Below are 26,598 nucleotides of genomic sequence, written 5' to 3'. Positions count from 1 at the left end.
TGTCACAGTACCAAAGAGCCCCATTTAACAAAGATCCACTTAACTCTTGTAAAGGACATTTTCAATGGCTTCCAAGCCCCTTTATCCCGAAATCGAAAGCTTCGATCGAATCGGCCTCGATAAAATTGACTATGGCGGGCGTTTGCATGGCCTTCAAATTTAGAGCGCCATGGGGCGGACTGAAGTCCATTTGTTTCAAGTGTTCAATCGTTTTTGCTACCTCGTGGAAACCACGCCAGCGTCAATAGACCAATTTCCTTGAGAGTGGTTTTCCGCAAAAAGGAGTGCCCACTTAAAGCGAATATGGACTAATTTCGACAATGATGAAAATTTTCATTACGATAACAAGCTTGTAAGAGAGTGGAGAATTTTGATTTTGTGGTAAAGCCATTATCATCATTACCACAAAGGGCGTTTCAATTTACATTTTAGAAAGAGTTGATCTTTTTCGTAAGTTTCCTTTAGTTATAAGGGCTCTATTTATTAAAGCTAGCTAAGATGGATCTCCTCGAGCCACTACATTAAAACTGTTTTTAACGAATCAAATTGCAAAAATAGGCTCACGTGACGTCAAAATATAGCGTCCCTCGGATCCGCCAACAGACAAACGTGCTCTAAGACTTAAAGCAAAGCAATCTAAAAACCACTGAAAGTTTTAATACTTTCAGCAGTTTTTAGATGTTTTTGTAACGTAAATAAAGCCTTATTACACGGAGACGAAGTTGATGGTGACTTTGATTAACATTTGATATACCTGTGAGTTAGTTGAGAGTTCCTCCAACGTTTTATTGGCTTGCAGAGATAAAGATTCGCTCCACTTGGTGTTTCTCCATAAGCTTCGGAGAACGTTGTCAACGCCTGATGCTGTTTCGAGGTCAGAACTGAAAGAGGCCAAAAAAGATACAAACATCACAGAGCAGAAAGGTTTGTACAGTGGAACCTCTTACTAGCGGAAATCATCGGGGAGACAGATTATTGTCCGCTAATCAGATATGTCCACTTTTTGGAGGGTTTTTAATTTCAGGCTCCAATGTCGGTATTTAGACGTATCGGGTGTCGTAAAAATAAAATAACGTTCTTAGGAATTTTACTAAAGGAAATTGTGTTGAGGCGCTCCATGTTCTTGAACACTTACTTTTTGAAGCATTCTGCACCCAGATTGAATAAATAAACAGCAGTAATTGACCCAGGTTGAGACTCTTCTTTCTTTTCCTGGTCATCTGCCATCGTGGAGCCATCTTCAAGTTTGGAGGAGTAAAGAACTCCAGCATCTGCTACCTGTTATAAGAATTATAAATGATATCATTACGCGCAGCCGATAGCTACTTTTGATAACTTTGAGGCTGCTTAACTGTTAATTTGGAAAAGGAACAGTAGAATTTGCACCATACCCCTTAATCTCCAAGCAGATTCTATTTTGTAAAAGATCATAATTCACATCAAGCGTATCCCATGTCTCGTTTTCGAAGTAATGCTATAACAACTCATAGCCAAAGACGAGACAGGGGTTGCTCTTGGTATAATTCATGAAAAGTCTTACAGAAAAATGTTTTATTGGGAGTGGAAATTTTCATAAAACGTTACCTCTGGCCCAAAGCAATGTAGCGTCTTCGTAAGCACACCAAGTGTGACAAGACGTAGCTTGACTGAAGACGTCGGGTCTTTGAGAATGGTGAATATGGCGGGTAGCAATTTGCGTGAGATGAATTCGGAAAACGATTTGTGTTCGAACGTCTGTTGCTAAAACGGGTGGAAAGGAGATTGGACTTAATCAACGGTCGACAAATTGTACTAGGTAAATTGAGAACACGTGACAAGTGGCAAACTTTAAAAGGTTATAATTAAGCCTTTATTCTCAATTGTGAAAAATAATACATGAACAATTAGCAATAGTAGTAGGGGACATACCCTTAGGATCAAACCGCATGTGATTGGTTAGAAAATTGATACGATTTTGGAACTTTTATGTGAGGAGGCCCGCAAATTAGGTCTGGCAAAAGCCAGAAAACTGACGTCGTAGGCAATAACTCTTTACCCCCAAAATGAATGAAAATTTGAAGATTCTTAAAAAGCTGAATTCAAGAAATATGATCGATACTATTAGAAAGAGCATGAAATTCTGAGTAAAAAAAACATAAAAAGAAAATGCCGACTATCCTTACACTAGCATTACTGGAAGGAATGATGGCAGCGATCAGGCCTAACAATTTTTCTTGCATCCAAGCCCGGTTGTTCGCTTCATCGTCCAGTAAATCATCTTTCAGATCACTTGTCTTCTCATCTCCTTTGGTACGGTCTTTATCAACAGAATCTTTGTTTTCATTGTCATTTTCTTTGTCTTTGTCTTCGCCTTAAATGTGCGAGGGATAGACAAAAAAATTTTTTTTTGATATTCTTGTCTAGTTTGCTGGCCGACTAATTCAAACAGAGTAGAAAATAAGCAAACATAATTGAAGTGCCAAAATTTAGTTATATAATTTATTTAGTCGAACGTGCGCAACGCACTGGGCTCAACTTCGGTGGCTTCAAATCATTCATAGGCCCAATTGTAGACCCCCAGATATTCACCCAATGAACAAGTGTGCCAGATTTCAACCAAATCCGATCATTTTAGAGGCCTGTAGACTGCTCCAAAGCTTTAGCCTCGTTTTGGCAAAAAACTCGTTCCCAGGCCCCAAAAATCAAAATTTTTGAAAAATGCAAAAAGCACCCCCAGATATTCACCCAAGGAACAAGTGTGCAAAATTTCAGCCAAATCTAACAATTTTTGAAGTCTCCAGGCTGCCCCAAAGTTTTAGCCTCGTTTTGGTGAAAAACTCGTCCCCAGGCCCCAAAAATCAAAATTTTTGAAAAATGAAAAAAACACCCCAGATAATCACCCAAGGAACAAGTGTGCCAAATTTCAGCCAAATCGAACAATTTTTGAAGTCTCCAGGCTGCCCCAAAGTTTTGGGACATACACACACACAGACACACATTCTCAGATTCTAACTCAACTGAAGTTGAGAACAATCTGATATTGTACCGTATTTTAATTATCATGTCATAACGTCAACTGCTCTAACTTGGGAAGATTGGTCGAAACATGGGACTGTTGCATATCTGGTCTGTATTTTCAATCGTGTATTTTTAAATACGCCGTTCCTTAACTCAAACCAAATGACTTTGGAGGTTCGGTGAAATGGTGGCCGAATTATCGTCCCATGTTTTGTCAGATAGTCCCAAGTTAGAGTTAGTTACTATGTTATCATAATAACATCCATACTTCTGTATTAGACTGATAAACGACTCCAGTCTATTGATATGTGTAAGTCGAGACAACATAATGTTCTATCAGAAATAGCAAATAACACTTTGACCCCTATTTTGCTATTATCAGTGATAAACAATGGTCAGATTCCGGCTCTTAGACCTTTATGTTCTTACCTTCAGTATTTGTCTCTTTGGATTTATCCTCACCTGAATAGAAATTGTCGAGTGCTATAAGAAAATTAGACGACCCTTCTCACGATTGACACACGTTCACTATAAGGAGCCCTTTTTAATAATTGAGAATTTGACCTCTTGAAGTTTATCGAAAGTTTGACATTCAGAGACTCTTGTGGCCTCAGTTTTCCTTCAAATGGTGATGCAATGCAAATGCCTTAAAAATGTACACCAATCGATCTATAATTTCACGTACATTTCAAAAGTTGCAATAAAAGCAAAACGACTTCAAGACCAAAGATTTTGATACAACTGATATTGTTGGAGTTTGAATACAAGAAAAATAGCAATCGACCAAAAGAACCAATGAATTTAAGTGGGCATAGATAACAAACATAAAAACAAAATTTAAGAAGAAAAGAATACCTTCTTCGGCTGCTTTCTCCATAGCCGACCAATCAAGTGATTCTTTTATGAGACCATCCGTAGTTGAGGGTTCGCTTCCAGGCTCTTTAGGTTCAGATGAAGAGGCTTCTGGCTCAATTTTGTCCTCCACTTTTGTTTCTTTTGTACTATCAATGGAAGTTTGACCACCATCAGTTGAAGATTCACCAGATTTATTAGGTTCTGTATCTTTTGAGTCTGTTTGATCAATAATTTGAGTCTCAGCTTCAGAATCAGTAGAAAGAGTACTGTCTTTTGTAGCATCTAAAGCATTTCCTTGAGGCGTTTCTGTGACGCTATCTTTAGCTGGGATATCATCTTTCGCCTTCGATGGCTCAGATGTATTCTGATCACTCAAAGGTCCCGCCTGTCCTTCATTTGCACTATCCGTTGCATTGTCTTTTAAAACTAGCCCTGGTTCGGGAACAGATGGATCAATTTTCAGACTAGTGCTTGAGTCTTTGTTCTCGCCGTCTTTACCAAGACCTGAATCTAAGCGAGTTCCAGATCCACCTTTCTCTGGAGAGTCAATGACCACGATTGAAGAATGATTTTCAACTGTTATAGATTTAACATCTCCAGCTTCTATATCCGCACCTCCCGTCATCTCAACTACCTTGCTTTCAGAGTCTTTGGCAGGATCTTCAGTCTTTGCAGAACCACTTGACTCGCCAGAACCCTCCGTTTTTAAGGCGCTTCCATCACAGTTCAACTTTTCAACATTTTCTTTCTTTGAAACCGGTTCATCATCGACCTCATCAATTCCGATATTTTCAAAATCGGATCTCTGCGACAAATCTTCGTCCTCATTTTCGTTGTCAGATTCTTCTAAAGCAGGCATGGGAAGCATCTCGTTTGATCGTGTCAACATCTGGTCCTCCTCAAGATCTGTTTGATCAAAATAGAAAACATTAATGAAGAAATGGTTTGAGGCCTTCGACAAATTAATTTTTAATTTCAACATTGAGTTATCAACACGGGTTGCAAAATTTTATCAATGCATTCAAAACATGTGATTACTCGAAAAAGTTCACGTGATTTTATTCCCATGGGACTTGCTTTACAACTTATTACAGCTGATAACTTTATTAGTGTCAATAAATTCGAACCAATCAGAAATAAATGTCATGTAACAAGCACATAAAAATTTCGAGTAAAAGCGTGATTTGTCTTTAGACTTTTTATTTTACAACCTGTGTATTGGCGGATCTGAATAGGGTTCCAAACTTATAATTTCCTTGTATAAAGGGTTATGGCTAAAAATAACACTCTCTCACATAAACCTTGAACCCCTTCTTAGATCCACCTTTTAACCTTTACTCGTTCAAATCCTTTTCCCGCATCCTACTGATGTAGTCAGAAGATTGAGCACAAGCAACCTCGGTATAAGATTGCAGCCACTTGTATCTTTAGATGGTATAATTTCCTTGTATGAGGGTTATGGCTAAAGATAACACTCTCCCCCATAAACCTTGAACCCCTTCTCATATCATACCTTGAATTGCCCTTATAAACATTTAATTCATGATATCGTCGCATCAAAATAAGAAAGCCTTAAGTCCATTTTTTCAAAAATTGAGTTATGACCATACCGATGCTTTACACCCCATTTTTTATCGAATTTTTGGCTTAAATCCATCAAAAACCAACCTAAAGTGGCCTAATTTTAAGTTTTTTGAAAAATAAGAATTTTTATTTTTGAAATTTTCTCAAGTTAAGAAAGTCTTAAGTCCATTGTCATTTTAGTTGGACTTTAGGACCTTTTAGATTAAGGTTTTAGTTAAAGAGATCAAAAAAGTCAAGAAAGTTTAAAGCAAGAAAGTCTTTAAGTCCATTTTGGAGTTAAGACACTTTTTCACTGGAAATTTTTCAAATTTTCAGTTTTAATCAAGGAAATTTACATAGAAAAAAAGGTTTAAGTCCATTCTCGAAAAACATGCTATGAAGAAGCATTCATATCTCCGCAATGGTATAAGTGACAATGTTGATACTTTAGAACTTGAAAGATCTTTCTTCATTTATATTCATATAAAAAAAGCAGCTAGCTAGCCCAACATGGTCAAAAATGGCAGCCATTTCAAACCTTTAAACTTGATTTTCTCAAAACTACAAAAATGGACTTAAAGCTTTCTTATTTTGATGCGACGATATGCACCACTGCAATGTCTTCTGACATTACGTCACAGACCCAATAGCTCATTGGTTGAAAGTGACGTAAAATCAGTCAATACGTCACTTTCAACCAATCAGCTATTGGGTGGAACGGAAGACATTGCAATGGTGCATATCATGAACATATTACGACACGGGAATTAGATTATTCCATACCTTGGGAGGTCACTGAGAAGTATTCTGTTTCGTTGGATGTATTACTCGTAGCTGAATCATTATTCGTCACAGATTTCACAATAACTGGCTCCGAAGACGGGTCGCTCAGAGTGCCAATCAAAGTTTTCGATTCCAATGGTTCAGTCGGTGCGGGAATTCCGGTTATAGACGGCACGTCTTCCGATACATCGGATACCCGGATGATGACATTTTCGACATCTTCGAATTTGACTTTGGATATCTTTTGGAAAGATTCAATGGTATCAATGTTGGCGTTTGGGTTTTGGAGTTGTTGCAGCGACGCATTGGCTGAAATGAAGAAAGGAAAAGTATGCTTCTCGTCTATTTAAATGGACATAAAAGTACTGATGAAATTTGTAAACAAACTGTATGCAGAAGAATACTAAATCAAAACAAATGTCACATGTCGAAATCAAAAATCAAAACAGATATGGCTGATTTTGATTGTTTCAATTGTTTTACAAGTTTGTTTAGGACACGTGATTTCAATTGTTCTCTTTAATGACACGTGGTTCGCGTAATGTTTACATTTTACTACTTTTATGTCCCTTTAAGATATAAAGGACAGTCAGCTCTTTCTAATTCGAATCTCTATTATTCCAATCTTTCTGTAATTCGAACTTAAACATTGTTCCCTTTAGCTGGAAAATCGCCTAAAATTCTCTCCATAATTCGAATTTTTCTCTAATTCGAAGAACATTCTTGGCCCATTCAAAAATCAAATTAGAGTGAGTCAACTGCAACAGCAAAACTTATTTTTCGTTTTTGTGAGCGTGGCGTGCTGGAATAAAATGATAAGTTTTATAGTCTATAAATTCACTTAGACAAAATATTCTAGAATTACAGAGAGATTCGACGGGCACTGAGAATAATTTCGAATTATAGAAAGATTCGAATGAGAGAAGTTCGAATAAGCGAGACAGTATTTACCAACGAAGAAAAAAATATAATTCCATTTAAATATGGAAAAGTTGTAGGAGTAGTAAAGGTAAGAAGGTTGGAATAAAAAAGTACAACACTTTTGACTCGCTCATCTAAGGCAAAATATAAGAATGTTACCTTCGGCCGTTTGTAGCAGCGAGTCAACCAACTTGTACAGACATTCCAACAACAAATCAATCGCATGCTTCACATACTCAACTTCAATGCCTGTTTGGGTGAAAAAAAAGATAAGTCAGATGTCTCTAGAAAGGGTAGTAACAATCGAGATTTCGAAAGTTGAAAAATTGAAAGTTTTTTAATATAAGAACAATTGGAAGATTTAAATCGTGAAATTTCAAATACCCCGTCAAACTTGTTGACCGCCGAAGGCGGTTTTTTTCACGTTGGTCCTTTAATCTCGCTTTTTGTTGGGCTCACTTCTTTGACGGCCATTATTCTTTGATTTCGCTTGACTCGATCAATTTAGTACTCACTATATACAATTTTTCGTTTCAAAATTAATAATCGAGTCTTATGTATTTAAAATGGTAGCGTTGCTACGATCATTTTTGACCTGTGGTCGTTTCAGTGTGATTTCCATACTAGGTCACAGTGTGGATCTAAACCACACTGGAGCGACCGCCTTCCATCACGCATCACGCTCGCGAAAGAGCACGCGCACATTATTGAACCCTACATGTCATCTCCAGTACATTTTAGATTATTCATTGAGAACAGATTACAATATAGTCATTTTTTCATGTCTCGATTATTCAATTCCGAATAAAAGACATTCAGCGAAAAAAAAAGAGAAACACCTGGGTAATCTAGTTAAAAAAATCGAAAGTAAATGGTAGACAAAGTAATGAGCCAAGGCAAAACGAGATTAGCGTACCACTATGAAGATTATTTAGTATCCGTCGATCGCGTAGGGGAGTCGGGAAAAGACTAGATACCTTTCTTGTTCTGTAAGCTTTCTGACAAGGAGAGAGCAAGTGCTGAGAATTGAAGCCAACTGTGGTGGTGTATGTAAGAAGTGAAAAATCGTTCGCTTGTTGCTTTGTGTTTCTGTAGTAAACCTGAAGTGGAAGATCAAGAACGTTACCGAAATGACTATGTTACAAATTAATACAGTATGTAGAGTCTCCATAACTCGAACATGCACGGAGAAAACAAATCTGTTTGAGCCGAGTTAAGGAAATTTCGAGTTATGGAGTAAGTTTAAAAAGACATTTTTAACTAAAAGGGACATAAAACATGTTCGAGTTAAAAAACAGTCAAGGTATAGAGGTTCGAGTAAAAGAGACTCCGATGTATAAAAGAGCACTGGAAATTTCAATTAAACACAAAAATTAATAAAAAGTAGAAATCTTCCAACGCCAGTATCTTTGAATGGGAAGACTGGAAGATTTTAAAGCATCCACAGTGTTTCCAAAGGCACTTTCGTGAAAAATAGGATCGGATTTTAGACAATAAGTGATCAGAATATACCTCCTGGGATGAGATGTGATTTACTGATGGAGTGGTTGGAATTGTGACTGAAATGAAAAAAAAAAAAGACAAGTTTCTTAAAATTAATAGATTGACTCGATAAAATTAATGGAGTGGTTGCAGCTATTTTTGAGCACGGCAGAGTGACTGAAGCGATTTGGAATAGCCCGCGGTTGTTGACCCACAAAAACCGAGGAAGGTAAAAGTGCGAATTTACCGTCGTCCCTAGTCAATTGCAGGATCTATACAATTTAGGATCTAGAAATTAGAATCTTACCATCCTCGTCGCAGAAAAAAAACACATATACATAAACTCGCTAGTGCTCCTGATCGGAAGGTTGGACATTTTTTGAAAACAAAAGATAACCATAAATTAAACCAGGCTATTTAGAGCGACTCTTCTTTTAGCAGCCGAAAACAACTTCAAAAATTAATAAACAGGGGGTCCTAATTTCCGGGTGGTGGTGGTGGTGAAATTAATAAACAGGAGGGATCGAGGCGTATATTAGGGACCTGAGATTCAAAAGGTCAATACTTACGTGTCCGGATAACGTTCGTTGGTATAACATCCAAGGCAGAGATCGAAATCCGAACATTCGTTGCAATGTATTCTGGTCTCGATAATAAACGCTTGACAGTTATCACATGTGAACCTATTGTAAAACGAGTTGAAACTTTTGTTTGACGATCAGAGACGCCTGGCCTACTTTAAGGCATTACACGTAGATACAATATACTTAAAGGGCACAGTTTTCACTATCTTCTTTCTTTTAAAAGAGTTTCTGCCGGGTAAAAGATTTATTAAGAAATTTGCAGAGTTTGAACAGATGGAATTTTTATGATTTCATAATCTTGCGAAATTTGCTCTTACGAGAAGCGAGTAACAACTCTTAACGTTTTAAGATATGCGTCCGAGCTCGGGCAAGGAAGACTTAAAGTCCTTTTTCGTTTTAGTATATTCGTTTGCAGTTCTTTTATTTTTTGACGTCACTATTATAGCCTGTACCACCCCGAATGCACACTTAATAGTGTCTAACCATAAACAGGGTGTCTACGGATTTTTTTTCAGGATTTTCAAGGTTTTCAAGGTTTTTTTGGTCATTTTAAAGTGGTTTTTCAAGGTTTTTTGGCTAAAACTTTGGCACTTTTCAAGGTTTTTTGATACTCAGTTGACATGGCTCTTTACAGGAATTTTGTTTTTTTTTTCAGAATAGAGGACAGCAAATAAAATTGATTCGCTTTTGGTGCCCTGGGAATTACTTCCACAGTTAAGGGCTCTGACCATAGTGAATTTTTCATAATTGCTGTGTTTAAAATGTGTTTTCTGACTGATGTAACCAACAAAACTATGGCATGTTATACATTTTCTGTTAGACAAACTATTCCTGAATCTGAAAATTCAAAAATTGCATTGAAAAAATTTGATGAAGAAGAAAATGAAAACTTTTGCGAGGAAGAGTATTTCAACTTTGAAGAGCTTAGTTTCGACGAAGAAAAAACATTTTGAAATTTTTTTTGCATTAGATGGTGTATCTTTTACCGAACAATAAAAATTTTTGCAGAAAATTTTTGTAAATGCTTCTTTGTCTCGACATCTTCAAAATAGTGGTTTTTCATCAATTTTTCATCTGGATTTTGCTTAAAAAAACAGTCATAACTTTTGACACATCTTTTTAGAAAAACTTTCCGCAAAATTTAAAATAGTTCGATTCTTTGCGGACAGTGTAAAGAAATTTTGAAACAAAAAAGTTAATTACCCATTAAAACTAAGCACTTTTTGTAAAAGAGGGTGAAGCAACATATTATTAACATCTTTTTAAAGTTCATAACGTCATTTTTGCAATTAAATTCTTAATTACTCTTAAGGGATTTGATTAAAAAGCAATTTATAAAGGCAATTCTTTGTTAAAAGTGTTAAGGAACCTGAAATATAACTCATGTTCAAATACCAAAATCAATTTTTGGACTATGGTCAGAGCCCTTAAATTCCTATCTCCCTCTCGAGAACAATACTACAAAGAGAAATAATCCAGCTCTCTAGTCTTCCAACTGTAGAAATAAAAAATTAGAAGCGAAACTAATTGTTTACAGTGACCGAGGAGGCGCAACCATGGTTTGCAGCGACGAGAGAAAATTTTGATTTTGACTCTTTCAAATGGCTAAAAACGCCTTGTTTTTGATTTTGTTTTTTACAAAAATCAATTTCCAAAAGAGTTATTTTAAGGAATCTTCGAAATTTTATTGATGAACGGCCATTATTCCAAGACGCCCTGAAGCGATTTGAAAATTGGGGAACAGTCGATTTCTTAGGGCTCATGCAAACATGAAATTAGTGTGACAAAAACTCAGCTAATGATAAAAGAATATGTTGCATTCGTTGCGACAGAATCACAACAGAAACAGGGAAATATGGAATTCTCTAAATGTTATAAAGGTTTAGCGCCCCAGGCGGTTTTTTACTTATTCTTACTTTTCGAATGTCTGGATAGTGCTTTTCAAGGTTTTTAACGATTTTTCAAGGTTTTCAAGGTTTTTCCCAGAAAATTGATAGTTTTCAAGGTTTTCAAGGTTGGGTAGTTCATTTTCAAGGTTTTCAAGGTTTTCAAAGTCCCGTAGACACCCTGATAAAAAACCGTACCTCGTGGTTCTTTCTCGTGAAAAATAGTTTGATACGGGCTAACACCATTCTTGCTATTTTGGACATACAGTCGACTCTCTCTAATTCGATCTTTAAAAGAACCAAGAATTTTCTTCGAATTGGAGAAAGATTCGAATTACAGAAATTTCATGTTACTTTCGAGCTGAGGGACCGATATTTTAGTTCGAATTACAGAAAGATTCGAATAGTAGAAGTTCGAACTAGAGAGAGAGAGAGTTGACTTTCATTCGTCAATTTTAAGAAAAATGGTTAGATAATTGATTAGGCGATCGTACCTCAAATCGATGACGTCATGAGAGTCGATATGGCCTTGAGGTTTGCTTTCCTTGCGGTAACAAGTCGAGCATAAATCCATGTCTGCGCACTCCAAGCAACGGAAACGGCTTCCTGGAAGATGGAAATACAATATCGATCAATTGTTCGCAAGCTGAGAAAATTAGTTACTTGAATTTTTCGTTAACATTATGCGAACTACCTGGAACTACTGTAGACTATATAGTGCTATAGTGTAGCAGTTTGTCACTATTTCACAAATAATATCCAAGCCAAAGAAACCATCAGTTCATACAGCCAGTAGAACTTGCAGTACTCTTCAAAATTCCACCATGGAAAGCTTTCTCTCCTACTACTACCAGTGCCGGCTACCAAAAAAGTTTTCACTTATTTCTAAATAGTTTCTTTCGTAAATGGCCAAGTCCCCAAAAAAAATTTAATGATTTAAAAAAAATGCAGCCATTGCAAACCTTTGATTTTCTCTTGACATCCATCACACGTTATAACAACATCCAGGTCAGACGAATAGCGCGCGATAAAGAGATTAATGTCTCTTTGTTTCTCAAAAGGCGCTTGCTGGCGATGCAAATTGCACCATTCGTTGATTCCCATCTTTTTGGCTTCTTTGAAATATTTCTGAATGTAAGAAAAAGAAAACAGTAAAGGATTGCGATTTTATCAAATAAAAATGCGCTGTCAGGCTACATAAGTAACTCTACGACCCCAGTCGGAGGCGACCCGAAGGCTCCTCTTTCGATATCTATCTACCCGAAAGTAGGGGAGGGGGCCACTCCTTTTCCCTGGATTGCTCCATTTACCCTTGATCCTTCTCTTAATCGCTGAGCATCAAGCAGAGAGGCATCAAGGACCATTTTGGGAATCTTTGGTATGACCCGGCTGGGGGTTGAACCCACAACCTTGAGAACCGTAGCCGGATGCTCTACCACTACACTACAGTTGCTACATAAAGACTAAGCATTTAATCTCAGAGCATATACTGATTACCCTACGTATGGCTTTGTATTCACTCTAAAGGCCATGGCTCCGTAAGGGAATCTCCCCTATTTGAGATCTTTTTCATCCAAATTTTGGATGAATATAAAATAGCTTTTAAGCGCGGTGATTAGCGAAAACAAAACAATCGCACCAAAAGCCAATCACAAACATAAACATGTTAGAACCAAGTTACTTTAGCTTTTGTTTTCAAGTAAAAAGCAACGCGGTTTTGATCATTTTGGCTGAACAACCAGGTCAGATCGTCACATTCGCCATATCCTTTGAAGCAGAGCCTGGTATGAACGGAATGGATGACCTATTATGAGATCAAAAAACACCCTGCCAAGCTCTATACAAACGAACATTTAGTACTGGTAAAAGCCGTCCTTCTTCGTTTTAAGATGGACCTAGCAAAACAAATCAAACAGTCCAGACCCTTGAAATGTTGCTGAATTGAGCATGGTTTTTGCACTTCACTGAAAAGTAATTCTATCTAAGATGAAAGAACTTTGAGCACTGATTTCCAAAGGTTAAGGGTAATATGTTTAGAATTCAAGCGGGATAATTCTTCTTCTAGCGAATGTCCTAGAACAACGAGCCCGGCTAAGCTCAGTCTTTGATCAGAATTTGTTTTAAGGTGGTAGCAATGGTAGCATTACTCAATATGGGTGAATGAAATTTCAAACCGAAAATTATATTGAATTATAAACAGACCCACATCGAGTAGCGATTCTATTAAGGTAACACTTTTCGAAAATCCCAATCAAAGATGGCGGATATCGCTTAGTCTAGGGTATGTAAAGGTCAGTGATATCCTTGAAAGACGTTCTCACCTGATGTCTTTCGTACATTCGGAGTTCGTTTTCTTCCTCAGCCTCTTTCGATGGCGCGGCTGGTCCTGTTGCAAAGATAATGAAAAGTGGTGTCCAACAAGGAAGAAAACTATGCTATCTTGAAATAAATCTAACTGCTTAAGCGCTGTAAAAACGGACATTCAATACAGATTCGCCAGAAGAAAACAAACTCATTATTTTTGATAAATAATCGAACATTTTAAAAAGGTAAAGCCTTTTGTTCATAAGATTTGATTCATTCGACTCAATCTCTAGATTGTAAATATCGGGTGTCCCAGAAGAAAAACCCCCTCTTAGAAGTGAATTTTCTCGAGTTCTATCAATTGTTAAAGAATCAACCCTTTTACATTGGAAAGAGGTAGGCTAGAATCAAATTATAAGGGGTCATTTCACTTTTTTATGGGACACCTGGTACCACAAATTAAGCTTGTGTAACTTTATAAGTATAGGGTTAAATTGAAAAGTTGGACGTAGTTTTATGCATAGATATCTTATATAACACATTAGATAAAGCTACTCTGTCCCTGGCAAAATAACGCACCATATTTGCTGCGTAAACCAGTTCGGTACCGGTAAAATGTGATCAATCATTCTCTTGCCACCTCGTTTCCCGCCATATCAGTTCTTTATTCTCTGATTGAACAAATTAACGGTACCGAACAGTGGTCTACTCAGTAACGATTTGTAAACAGGTTTTGTAAACTCATTATTTTGCTTCAACTGCAGTGGCTTGAGAAAGACAGAGTAGCCGTATCTAGTGTTTTATATAAGAAATTTGTGATTCAAACGTTTGCTGACACGATGGTGGATATTGGGTAGCTATAACAAAACACGAGTATGTACGCATGGGGTTAAACTGAAAAAGGGGTTGAAATTAGACATATAGGAAAGAGCAGGCACGACCGAATCTTTTTATATCTGGTACGGCGAATGAGGAAATTTAAGCGATTTTATAGCGATTTTACCGACGAAGAGGAAAATTTCGGTTTTTTTTTGCGAAAACGCCGTACCTGCCGTACCCGTTGCGTCGTGCCTGAAGAGATAAATATTTCATAATGATTACCTTTCATGCTGTTAATGAGGAGGAAGGGAAGATTGAGTTCAGTGATGAAATGATAATCATATGATTTCCATTCCACGTCCATGAAGTGTAAGAAGTAAGCCTGTGATCGTTTATGGATCGGGGAACTGAGGCTAATGAAAAAAATGTGAAAAGATATACAGTTGACGCTCTCTAATTTGGCGTTCTACTATTCGATACAATTTGAGAATCACCGTCAACAAGAAACTCTCATAAACGACGCCCTACTATTCAATACGCTCCCTTATTTAAATTCGAATTAAAGATAGCCTAAACTGTACTTAAATCTGAATGCTTTATCTACAAGAGTCTCTTTGCTCTAATACATGAATCGAGAAGTTTTAGATACTCTTTAACCTCGAAGCGATGGCCTAGTGACCTTAGTAAGGTGTTGACGCCCCAAACTTGGCGTTCCTGTTCGAATCGCCACTCCTTCCAATGTTCCGTTCATGATAACCAAGTTGGAAGGAGGGGATCCCGTGAAAATAATCAAAAGACTGTCTAGAAGTTCTAGATTACCTGGCTGCTAGCATTATCCGTAAAATATAGGCTAAACTCAACTCAGCCAGCTGTTCTTAATACAATACAGTCTTTTTTAAACTTCCCGATAATTCATCTGTCTAAGTTGGCCTCGTTTGACCCTTGTTAAACTCAGGTAAACCTAAGCCCCCTCAGGATCGGCAAGTGTCTTCAGTATTGCTGTCAGTGAAAGAATAAATCTTATACCTGATATCTTCCACATGCATGGTGGATCCGACAATCTCAGCCAGTTTCCTGATGAAGTTGTAAAAGGAGTTGCGGACCAATGCTTCGATTTCAAGTCCACATCCGTTCAAGTATTCCGCATAATGTTGGGGAAATGAGTCTTGTGAAGCTAACATGTTTTGCAGAAATAAGAGAGCTGGCACCTATCAGTGAAAAAATTAAAATCAGTTCAATAGACCTTTACATAAATTAGGTCACGAGCAACGCTTACATTGTTTTCAAAATATTGCAATGCTAAATGATTTTATAAAATGATTTACTTTATTTATAAAGGTACATCTGAAGACACAAGAGATTTGATCACTTTGGTAATGGTTTTAAAACGAGGCAGTCGTTGCACTCAGAATAAGCCTAAAGCTTCAGTTTGGTTGGCTATAGAAAAATATTTGGCTATAGAAAAATATTTAGCTGGAGAAGAACACATTGAATTGAGTACCTATCATTTAGTCGGCAAAAAGAAAACAATTAAAGGTCTGGTACATACTGTAAGGTAAATCATTGTAGAAAAGATTCGTTCAAACGAGGTTTCCACCAACTATCACACTGTGCGATAGCAGTGGGAATTACACTACGATAGTGATGATTTTCTTAACTCACAAAATGTGATGGACACTAATCTAATTCCTCGATTCATTTCGAGAAAAATCTTTTATTAAATTTTCTTCGAATCTGTACACATGTGGTACACATGCTTTCAGGGCTCTTTGAGCTACAAATTTTGAGAGATATCGTAGCGTTGGAAACATAGGCCACCCTATCACAATCATATCACGATATCGCCATATATTCTCTTAACGTTCATTTAAAGACATATCGTAGACTCCCACTAATTCGAACTTCTATAATTAGAATCTTTCTATAAATCAAACGAAATCTCAGTCACCGTCAGTTTTCCTAAGGGAACTCTAATAAAACATTATTTACTATTCAAACTTACGTACAAATTCAGGTAATTTCGAAACAATCTATATTATTCGAACAATTTTTCGTCCGACTCCTAGCTTTAGCGATTTAGAGAATTAGAGCTGAGAGACGTACCTTAGGCTGGTCAACTTCGCACATACGATCAATATATTCTGCAGCAAAAGTGTAGACTTTGGCGATCGTCCTCGCGTACTTACATCGCAATTGTAAGAGGTCGTGAATCCTAAAATGACAGAATTCACGAAAGTTAAAAGCTATAAAAAATTGTGTAAGACATCTCGTCCCCGTGTAATCCAGGCTTTATTTACGTTACTGATGGATGCTAGAGAAAATTATCTGGCGCTATCAGTAAGCATCAAAAAGCTGATAATACGCACTGAACGAGGTTGTGTAAGAGTTGTTGTTTTTTACACAACAAATCAGCCCAGATTCTCAAAATGTTGCATAATTTTAAGACGGGAAAGTCTCATTTTATTTTTTGCTAAAACGGAAAAACAATCGGAGACGTAAGAACTTTGAAGACTGATATATTAGCCCGGTCCGGTAGAACTGCACTACGTGAATAGCCGCCTTGTACATATAATCAAAATAAAGTAGAGTTCCCTGGTAAATTGGGACAAATACAACTTACTTTGAATGGGACAGTGAGACATTGGTCACAAAGTCAAGAATGAGTGGAAAAGAAGGATACTTCTCGCTTGATTCATCCAAGTGCGAGTAACTCTAAGGAAAGAACGAAAAATGAAGTTCAGACGAGTTGCTCGAGAATTGATTTATATTTATGCGTTATATCGTTTTGGCTTGGGATTCCACTCTCTGACGGAAAGACCAGAATGGAGGAATGAGCTCGGAAAGTTAACCAGTTTCCGAAATAAACATAAGCTATTTTTCGTACTTCTAGAAAAACCCTTTTCCAATCTTCAGCCGGCCATCCCGGAAAGAACAGCGGAATCTTAGTCCGGGAAGTGGACTTATCTTACCCAAAACGACGGTATAAGAGCTTACCGTAAAATCGTTAATTTCATTTGCGGTTGGTTACTCAGGCACTATCAAAATTTAGACTATTATTATTATTCAGTCCGAAGGGAGGTCACTAATCTGAGAGGTTTTAAAGTGTGAAAAAGGCTGATCGGAAGGATATTGTGTGAAGATCAATCATGGCGCCCGGGAGATCTTACATTTACAAGCATATTCCTCATCCTAGCTACCAAGCTCCGAAAACATTAAAATATTTTATACACAAAGTGTTTTACAGACCAAAATAATAATACTTACAATCTTTCTCTGTTCAACACTTTCTTGTCGTTGTATAGTTTTCGGTTGCCGGTTGAGAATCGAATGTCGTCTTTCAATACCGTGCGTCGATTGTTTGCGTGATGCAAACTTTGAAAGGCCAGCGAACTTCAGTAGGAACAATGCTTTTTCGCGACACGATACAACTGTATGAGAAAATAAAATTTGATTAAATATTATTGTTCCGAAAAGTACACCTGAGAAATCTTGTTTTGTATGTTGGTTTAGGAATCTCAAGTCGAACATCTCCCACAGAAGCTAAAAACAGGACGACCGAAGCAATAGTCAATTTTAACTAGCAATTAAAGCGAGTAACCAAGCTTACTTCAAAGGGAATATATTTTTCCCGAAATTTTCCGAAGTTTCTTAAGCACTTTGTGATTCTATTTATTCACTGTATTTTTCCCGATAGTATTTTTTTGGCACAGATTTCCATTCCACTTTTTTACAGAAAATCATTCCGCGAATTAAACTTCTTTCGTAAACAAGTGACGTCAAAAAAATAATTGACGTCAAATAAAACTTTTCTATAAAACTCAATCAGTTTCTTTTGAAAACCCAAACTATCAAGCCGTAAAAAGTTTGAAGAGACGTTTTTTAGTGAAATATCATAGTAAATTAATCGCAAAAGTAGATTTCAAGTTGTGAAATCATCAAAAAATCAACAAGACTTTGCTGTAGAAGTAAAGTATCAATTTTTTTAAAGATAAAATCATCTTAAAGTCATCCAGAGATTCAAAATGGTTGAATCAACAAAGATATTTGTTTTGCCGTGCAAAACGTTAGAGCGAGAAGTACACGCTCTCTTCGATCAAGACCGTAGAGTGAGATCTTTACTTTCAAGTCAGGAGAAGAACAAGAAAGAGTGGAAGAATCGCTTTGCAAAGATGAAGGTGATTATTAACAGCTCACCAGAGCCTCGATTGGTGACATTGGAGCCAAGAGTATCTAGATTCTCAAATTCCTCACAGCAGAGTTTAGGATCGACAACCCAAACTACAGCTAGCTTCTCTAGATATACGAACGAGTCAGCAGAGCCTAGATTGATGTCACCTGAGAACAAACCAAAATTTTCTCGACACATGAACGGACTGGAACCAAAGAAAGTTCCATCTAGCAAATCATTGCATCATGGGAAAGTTCCATCTGAGAAACGGATGCAAACAGCTTCATTGCAATATCCAGAATCATCGGGAATGCCGAAAGTTCAATCAGAAGCTAGCATCGAAGTTAAACATTTGAAATATGCAAAAATGGAGGCCAGAGCTCACTGGTCTTCCAAAGTCGTGTTCAAAGAATGTTTAGAATTCTGCACTCCAGAGCTTCAAGTTGAGCTGAGAAAAATAGATCCCGAAATCAGCGACAAGAACTTGGATAAAACCATGTCGCGCTTCATGCAGTTCGATTCAGTTCGGCGAAGTTTGACTGAGGCTGAGCGAATCACGAATAGTATGAATCCAGGACTGATGACTGGCGAACGTGTAAAGCATTACCGTAACTTGATGAATAGCTATCTTGAGGAGCGTGGATTGTCTGATGAACATAGACCAGTCAAGGAAGTAGGAGTAAATGATACATGCAAGAAGTTTCATGAGATGGACAATAAGGACAAGGAGATTCTTGATAAGTTGCAAAACAATTTGAAAAAGAAGAAAGAAGCAAAAGCTGAAGCCGAGAAAGCAAAGAAAGGTAATAATAATGTAACTTTGTTGCCTTCATTACATTTAGTTTAACTAAAGATTCATTACACCAATGACTTAACGGGCTGGCAAGATATCCAATCAAAACGCAACTTAAAAATATATGGGAAATCGTCGATTTCATTGAGGTTATCCCCGAGTTTTCTTCGAGAATTTCAGAATTAAAAGTACACGATTATTTGCGTGCGTATAATTTACTCGCATAGTTACTCTTCATTTTTTATTTCACAGATGTTATGAGCGACCGAAAAGAAGTTTTGCCGCATCTTCCAATCCAATACTCTGTCCATCCCGAGCCGTACGACGACAAAGTGAACAAAGCCGTCGCGCAAGTGAACGCTTCCGTCGCGAAAGCCACCGTTCACGTCCCTCGTACCACTCCGAAAGAACGTAAAAGCGCTTTCTACAATCTCAGTAAAAAGTTCGATGCAAACCTCAGACGACAACATGAAAAGAAGAAAGCAGAACGGGAAAAACAAACCGGCCCTTTCATTGGGAACAGAACAATCGTTCCGGTTCCGAAACACCGGCGTTACGAAGCATCCACGATGACGTTAGATGAACGCCGTGAGAACGCTGAAGAGCTGATGCATAAGTTCAGCCATGACATCGTAAACGCGCCGTCGATTGACGTAGGTGCTGGTCACATTGAGTCAGCAGATACGTATTGTAAATTCCTGATTGATAACGCATACGATTACGGCGTACCTCCGTGTTACGTAGAAGAGCCACGTATTCGACGTAAGATAGAGGAAGGAAGTTATCCCAATTGGACAGTCAAAGAAGAGGAACTGTCCACTGTTTTGAGGTAAAAATGGATTGTTAAATTTTCATTTTGTTCAATGGTTAGAATTAGAAATCTTAGAAAGATAGAAAAAACAATGTGATTGGATGTGTGGAACTTAAAAACTATTTCATTAAGATTCCAGGTAGAAATCCTAATATTTGTTATTTGTAGCTGAAGATTTTTAAATAAAAACAGCATTAATAAGGTTTAATATTTTCGTTGTGTTAGAAATCTGAAAATCTTTCATCCTACAATTCATAGATTCGCCTGGAAAGGCAAGTTGAAGAAGCTGAGACAGGTTTTAAAAGACGAAAAATTCCAAAAGAAAATCAATCGAGTGGACAAACAGCAACGGTAAGCTTTATATAATACAGTTGACGCTCTCTAATTCGACATTCTACTATTCGATAGGCTCCTTATTCGAATAAATTTAAAGTCCCCGTCACCAGGAAACTCTCATAAACGACGCTCCCTTGATCGATGAAAATCCAATTCCCCTTATAAGATCGAATTAGATACAAGTTGACGGTTGTATTCCTAAATAACATGAAGAGAAAGAAAAGATCATATAGGGCAGCATAAACAGTTCTCATAAGCTTTAAAACATTGTTCTCCTAACCTACTTTTTCCAATCTTTTTTATATGTTTGCTTTTTGCTTTTAGAACGGCTGTTCACTATGCCGCATCTTGGGGATGCATCAAAACTTTGAACATTCTATTGAGATGTCCTGGAGTCGATGTCAACAAACGCGACAGTCACGGAAAAACTCCATTATATAAGGTAAATGATTATTTTCTTCCTGATAGAATTTCTCTTAGCCACGTGTATTTTTATTCCGCGTTTTGGAGGTTCTACACCTGCGAGGACATCCGTTCTCCCGTGTAGTTCGAGCGTCCTGGTATACACGCAATGACTCGGCAGCTCACATGTCTGCTTGCGCTGTGATTCCTACTCCATCGTGGGTAGGGCCCATTCCGATGCATCGGAGGGTATATCTATCTATCATATCTATCCTTTTGGATCGTGGAAAATGATTATGAAGTCACGTATCTGAAGAACCAAAGAAAATGTGACTGTTGGTGGTTTCTGTAACCTTGCCTTACAAAGAAAGAAATGATTTTTATGTATTACGATAATTCATTGCTTAGTGGTAGAAACTAGGTATGGTCATGCAGTTATTTGAGCTATGGAAGTCCACTATAATTAGAGAAATCGACTGCAATCCTGAATTTCAATACACCTTTCGACCGTAGCCACCAATTGCCGCGAAGGCATTTTTTTTTTGCCCATTTTACCACCCTAAAACCGTCCCTGTCTTTTTTCGCACCTATAGACAATAGAAAAAGGTGTAAGAAAAGGATTGGATCGAGTTTAGGGGGATGATTAAATGATAAAGTGGCATACGCCTGACTGCGCGACTACGGTCGAAAGGGTGTATTCGTCATTCGAGGAACGCTTAGAAACAAGTTTAACTAGAAAGGATGATCGATATATTTCGTTTCTTTCATTTAGGCCGTGGAGATCGGTTCCCTCGAGTGCGTTAAAGCGCTCATCAAAGCAGGAGCTGACACACGCATTAAAGCACACGATTCTCGTGATGCATTGACTTATTTGTTACATTTCCATGGTGATGAACGCTTTGAGATGTTCAAGCTTCTCTGGGATGTCTCACCAAGAACAAACGTGAGTTTCATTTGAATGTTTCATGATTTAACTTTCTCAGCTCTAATTTTGTTAACCAGAGAATATTAGATTTAGCTGTAAAGGCTTTTTGAGCTTTTTGCACTGTTTACAAACTTCTCGTAATGTTTTGAATTTTTAGAGGCTTTATAAATTTTCTTACCTAATAATCATCCAAAATATAAAAAAATCTATCCCAATTATTTATTCAAATCACGAAACAATAACAGGAGAAATGACCATAATAGTTCAGATATTTTGATAACTCCTCTCAAAAACTGAGACGTAAAGCGAAGGCTTATTCATCTACTACAATTTCTCCTTATTGATCACAGGATGAGAGCAGATTGGGTGAGATGACTATCCTACACATGGCCTTGATGAGTGATAAACACATTGTGCTGCTCAAATGTATCGATTACATGTTATGCCAAGGAATTGACGTCAATGCACGAGAAGGAAATGGCCGGTAAGTGACCCATTTTCAACTCTTCAAAGTAGGTGCGATTTAACAGTGTTCAAAGTCGTGTTTTTCGTTTCCGACCTCAAATGATTTTTACATAACAAACTAACCCAAATTCCACAATATTTCATTGAACTTTATTGAAATTTTGAGATAGAAATTCCCCGTTCAACAATTCTCCGATATGGAAATCTGTTTGTGACATTGAGACGTTCCGAGATTATTATGAAAACCGGCGGGTTCAAAAAATGTTGGAATGAACATATGAAGACTATAACAGCCTGTAGGCTGTATCATTTAGGTAATAAAGAAAATCAAAATAAACTTCTTTCTATTCAACTTTTAGGACTGCAGCTCATATCGCAGTAATCGATCAACGAGAAGATATTCTTCAATTATTGATGGCTCACAAAATGAACCCTCTTTATGAAGATCTTGGAAATAAGTCAGTCATCGATTACGTTCGACAACCAAGTGACTCAAGGTACGCTTTTCCGTATTGAGAACTTTTAAAGGACATTATTAACGCATCGCCTTCCATTTGTTGACAAAGCATTTTTAAACAAAAGAAAACAAACAACTTTCTCCCCTTTCCGCACCGCACGAGGAAGAAATTTTGAGAATTCCTTTAATTGGTTTCTGCTTGGTCAGCATATTATGATATATATATATCGTACTCTTGTTTGTTACCATGTAAAAACCACTTATAACGAAACAAGTCTTTATTACGCTGTCATGGTTTCCACGCGATTGAACAAAAAAGTGAAAACATAAAACGAATGGATTTCACTCAGCGGGATGTTAACAAAATAAATCCAGCTCATCATGTGCAAGGTTTTGGTTTTAGGGCGTTACAGTCCTGTCAACTGCCTTTGCCCATTGTGAACAAAATAAATCCAGCTTGCTATGAGGATTTGAATTTTTATAAAATGATAACAATACCCAAAATGCTTTACAAAGAGAACTGTGCACGAAATGAAGTTTAAAATGTTAGAAACGACCGACAAAGCGATATTGGAACCGTAAATATTTATCTTTTATTCATTAATAGAATTTACGATGTCTTACAAAATTACTTGGAGTATGGTCCAGGTGATATTGCTGAAGCCTCTAATCTTCGCGATGGAAAGAACAAACACAATATGTAAGTATTTTAATAGTATGCCATGTCAGGCAATGCAATTTTGTCCTCATCCTGTTTTTTATAAGAACATCCAAAATTTTTGAAGTCTTTCATTGAGTTTTAGGCCTGAAAATGTTCTTAACATGGTCTTATTTCACCATTTTCTAAGTATTTTTGTGCATTTTCCTAAGAAAACGGGTGTTTTGGGGTCCACAAAGCCTTAAAAAGTGCTTAACTTGTTCTTGATATTTTGGCCGTCGAAGCCTGATGTTCTATATAGTTTGTTCTTTTAAAACGTGTATGTCATGCCATACCATGCCTACATGGCTACGATTTTTATTCAAAAATGGACCCCGATGACTTTTGGCTCCTTTAATGAGGAAATAAGATCAATAAGATCATCTTAAGAACATTTCAACCTGACATTCTTATCATCTGTGTATTTTTCTTGTTTTTTTTCAGGCGACGGACAGAGGACTACCGAACAAAGTACTTCGGACATCGATTCCTCTAAATATCATCCATCATCCGTCGAATCTTTCAATTTCATTATCTCTTTAACGTACATTGTAAATTAAAAATAATGTTCAATTACCTAGGATTTTTTAAATAGCATATAATATAATTTTTTCGTTTTTTCTTCGCAGATTTTTTTTCCGTTTTTCCATAATAATTTTGTAAAAATATTTTTCTCACCTTGGATTTTTTATTATTATTTACCATTGTAAATATATCTTCTCCGTATACTATAATTCACCGGTCCCATTATTTTCCTTTTGGAACGGACACATGATATCGAAGAATTTGGTTTAATTGTCACTCACCCATTGCCCGTCTCATCAAAGAATGATTTAATGAATCTTGAGCCCAGGAGTTGGTAATCAGGCAAACGGAGGTAGAGTATGTGCCGCCCTTAAGGGTGCACTTTATATCTGAAAAAGCTAATTAAAATTCAGAAAACGCGTGTCAAACTAAAAATCAAAAACATTCAAACAGAGCGAGAAATCATTTTCACCAACTTAACGCAACAAGGACAAAAGTTGAAAACCAACAAAACAAAACAGCGACAAACCTTAAAACCAACAACAATAACAAAATAAAAACAAAGAACCAAAAAGTAACAACCCACAAAAAAACAATCTTACAATAGACAAACAATCAATATAAATCTACAAATTTAGCGGAGAGAAAACCGGTAAGTGAATTTAAAGAAAGTAAAATAGACCTTCAAAGCCCCTCTAAGGGTCGCCAATTCACAATATCTAATTTCAGTCCCCCTAAGAGTCCCAAAATTCACATAGTTTCGTTCTTCCCTTAATTTAAGACCCTAAAATTTCCGATTTTCAAAAATTGGACGGTACCCGCTTCATTTCTCAAACCTAGTACCCCCCCACCCGGGAACTTCAGCTTCTAAAACAATTTTATTTAAAGACGTACTGATAAATTCAACTAAAGACCTCTCCCCTTTTTAAATAGACCTCTATTGACCCGGAGGCGGTCTTGGTTGACCCTGACAAGTAGCATATAAAGTTATCTTCGAGACGCATCGCCGAATAATAGCCGATCAAATGAGACCCCATTTTGGAGATCTACTATTCAAGCTCTGACAGATGGTACAATCAGTTTTTGCCAATAACGAACTTCAAAAATTGACTTTTCAAGGGTATCTAGACCAAAATGACCTAATCCCCTCCAATGCTCCACAGAAAATTTTCCCCAGCCTTACCAGTACCGTAATGCTTCGATTAAAAGCCCCCCTTTTTTTAAACGCCCCCCTCGAATAAACGCCCCCCCCCTTTTTCCAGTTTTTTTTTTAAATAAACGTCCCCCTCTTTTAAACGCCCCAACCAGAGGGGGCGTTTATTCGAGGCACACTAAAAACATGTAAAACGTAAAAACAAGTAAACTACTACATTGCATTGTTTCAGTTTCGCAGTATTTTTTCGTATAAAATTTTTTTCATTGATGTATAAAGGAAAATAAGAAAAGAAGAGTTCTACAAAAATGTAATAAACGCCCCCCTAAAAATTCAACAAATTTAATAAACGCCCCGGGCGTTTAATCGAAGCATTACGGTATGGCAAAATTGGTTTTTAAGTCACAAGGGAACATATAATGAGAAAATTAAATAGAAACCCATATTATATAAAACTTGTGAAGGTTAAGACAAGAAAAGTCATTTTGCCACCGGACTATATTTCCCTATTTTGGTCAAATGGCAAGTTCGTCGCTCAGTTTACAAGACTTTCGAGCAAACTAGTCACATTTCTTTGACTAATTTTACAAGCTTTTTAGATAGTATGGTCTAGCTAGGTAAGAATTGTTCACAAGGGTGTACAGGTGTGATAGTTTTGGCATTGCACAAATTTCAACTATTTAATAAGACCTGGTTTTGTATAAATCAGAGACCAAAATCATATCTTTTCTGAATAGGTATCAATTAACTCTAAAAGAACCTTTTACATCAATTCGTTAAGAAATTGCACAAAAAATACTCACAAAATGGTGAGAATAAAAACAATTCAAGAACATTTTTAGGCTTAAATCTCAAAAAGTTAGGAACATCCGAAGGATTAAAAAATTCTGGAAGTTCTTAGACTTAAACGTTTCAACTTACTGGAAGTTCTTAGACTTTCAACAATAAAAATACTAAAAGATTCACTTACTGGGTGTATCGGGGTCAATCTTCTCTTTGACGTTTTCATTGGTTGCGTCATCGAGCTGAATCAAAAGTTTCTGGCGATTCTCCAGCTGTGATGAAGGAAGAAAGGGAGAGGTTGATTATTTTTATGAGATAGAGCTTTTCAAACATTCAAATGCCTCAAAGGGATAATCCTGATGGTTATCAGATATCTTTCCTGTCGATTACTTCAATGGTTCTGTGCAAAACCTACAGATCTTTTTGTCTAACTCTTCTCCAAAATTGTTGACTTTTAGCAAGAAAACAATAGAATTTTGACATAAAAACCGTGTAAGAACCCATTTTTCAAACTTTCATATTTCAACTTTGGAAAAGATTTGGAGGTTTTGACGGATATCAAACCATCCAAACTAAAAAATGTTAAGAACATCTGAGGGCCTCGAAAAGGACATTCTTAAACAAACGTGTACAAGGAATGGACTTACCAAAGGTCGTCTGATAGTTTCGGCTGCATTGTAAGCTTGAATGATCGTACTTGGGATGTCTTTTGGTGGATTTTCACTCGCTGACAAAAGAAATGAAACTTTATTAAAAGTCTATCAACAAAATGTCTGAAAATTTCTCGCTTCTGTAAATTTCAAGACAACAAGTGCCATCCAGAAAAAGGGAGATTATAGTGAATGTCGAATATACAGTTTTTCTATACAGTTTTAAAGTAAAAACATGA

General features: G+C 37.0%; 2 protein-coding genes across 2 annotated transcripts in view; one reads left to right on the top strand and one right to left on the bottom strand.

The window, feature by feature from the left end:
- Nucleotides 1–26,598, bottom strand: part of LOC136824724 (zinc finger ZZ-type and EF-hand domain-containing protein 1-like) — a 98,714-nt gene that overhangs the window by 36,598 nt on the left and 35,518 nt on the right. The window contains exons 42-62 of the mRNA XM_067080701.1: nt 26,357–26,436; nt 25,897–25,981; nt 17,459–17,622; nt 16,815–16,906; nt 16,298–16,406; nt 15,221–15,402; nt 14,477–14,607; nt 13,393–13,457; nt 12,034–12,199; nt 11,566–11,677; nt 9,171–9,284; nt 8,632–8,678; nt 8,097–8,219; nt 7,279–7,368; nt 6,199–6,507; nt 3,853–4,758; nt 3,427–3,459; nt 2,163–2,350; nt 1,585–1,740; nt 1,136–1,278; nt 755–881 (exon numbers count right to left, since the gene is read on the bottom strand). Coding sequence (XP_066936802.1) covers nt 755–881; nt 1,136–1,278; nt 1,585–1,740; nt 2,163–2,350; nt 3,427–3,459; nt 3,853–4,758; nt 6,199–6,507; nt 7,279–7,368; nt 8,097–8,219; nt 8,632–8,678; nt 9,171–9,284; nt 11,566–11,677; nt 12,034–12,199; nt 13,393–13,457; nt 14,477–14,607; nt 15,221–15,402; nt 16,298–16,406; nt 16,815–16,906; nt 17,459–17,622; nt 25,897–25,981; nt 26,357–26,436 — 3,422 coding nt within the window. The remainder of the gene's footprint in view (nt 1–754; nt 882–1,135; nt 1,279–1,584; nt 1,741–2,162; nt 2,351–3,426; nt 3,460–3,852; nt 4,759–6,198; nt 6,508–7,278; nt 7,369–8,096; nt 8,220–8,631; nt 8,679–9,170; nt 9,285–11,565; nt 11,678–12,033; nt 12,200–13,392; nt 13,458–14,476; nt 14,608–15,220; nt 15,403–16,297; nt 16,407–16,814; nt 16,907–17,458; nt 17,623–25,896; nt 25,982–26,356; nt 26,437–26,598) is intronic.
- Nucleotides 18,043–23,744, top strand: LOC136824717 (uncharacterized). The gene is made up of 9 exons (XM_067080697.1): nt 18,043–19,165; nt 19,408–19,984; nt 20,225–20,317; nt 20,627–20,744; nt 21,477–21,647; nt 21,980–22,113; nt 22,454–22,591; nt 23,159–23,251; nt 23,693–23,744. The coding sequence occupies exons 1-9, from the start codon at nt 18,217–18,219 to the stop codon at nt 23,742–23,744; spliced, it is 2,325 nt and encodes a 774-aa protein (XP_066936798.1). The 5' UTR covers nt 18,043–18,216.

This window comes from Clytia hemisphaerica, unplaced genomic scaffold (genome assembly GCF_902728285.1).
Source record: "Clytia hemisphaerica strain Z4C2 unplaced genomic scaffold, Clytia hemisphaerica genome assembly, whole genome shotgun sequence".
In the NCBI taxonomy this organism is placed as follows: domain Eukaryota; kingdom Metazoa; phylum Cnidaria; class Hydrozoa; order Leptothecata; family Clytiidae; genus Clytia; species Clytia hemisphaerica.
The sequence above is the reverse complement of the archived record's forward strand: the minus strand, read 5'-3'. Positions and strand labels throughout refer to the sequence as shown.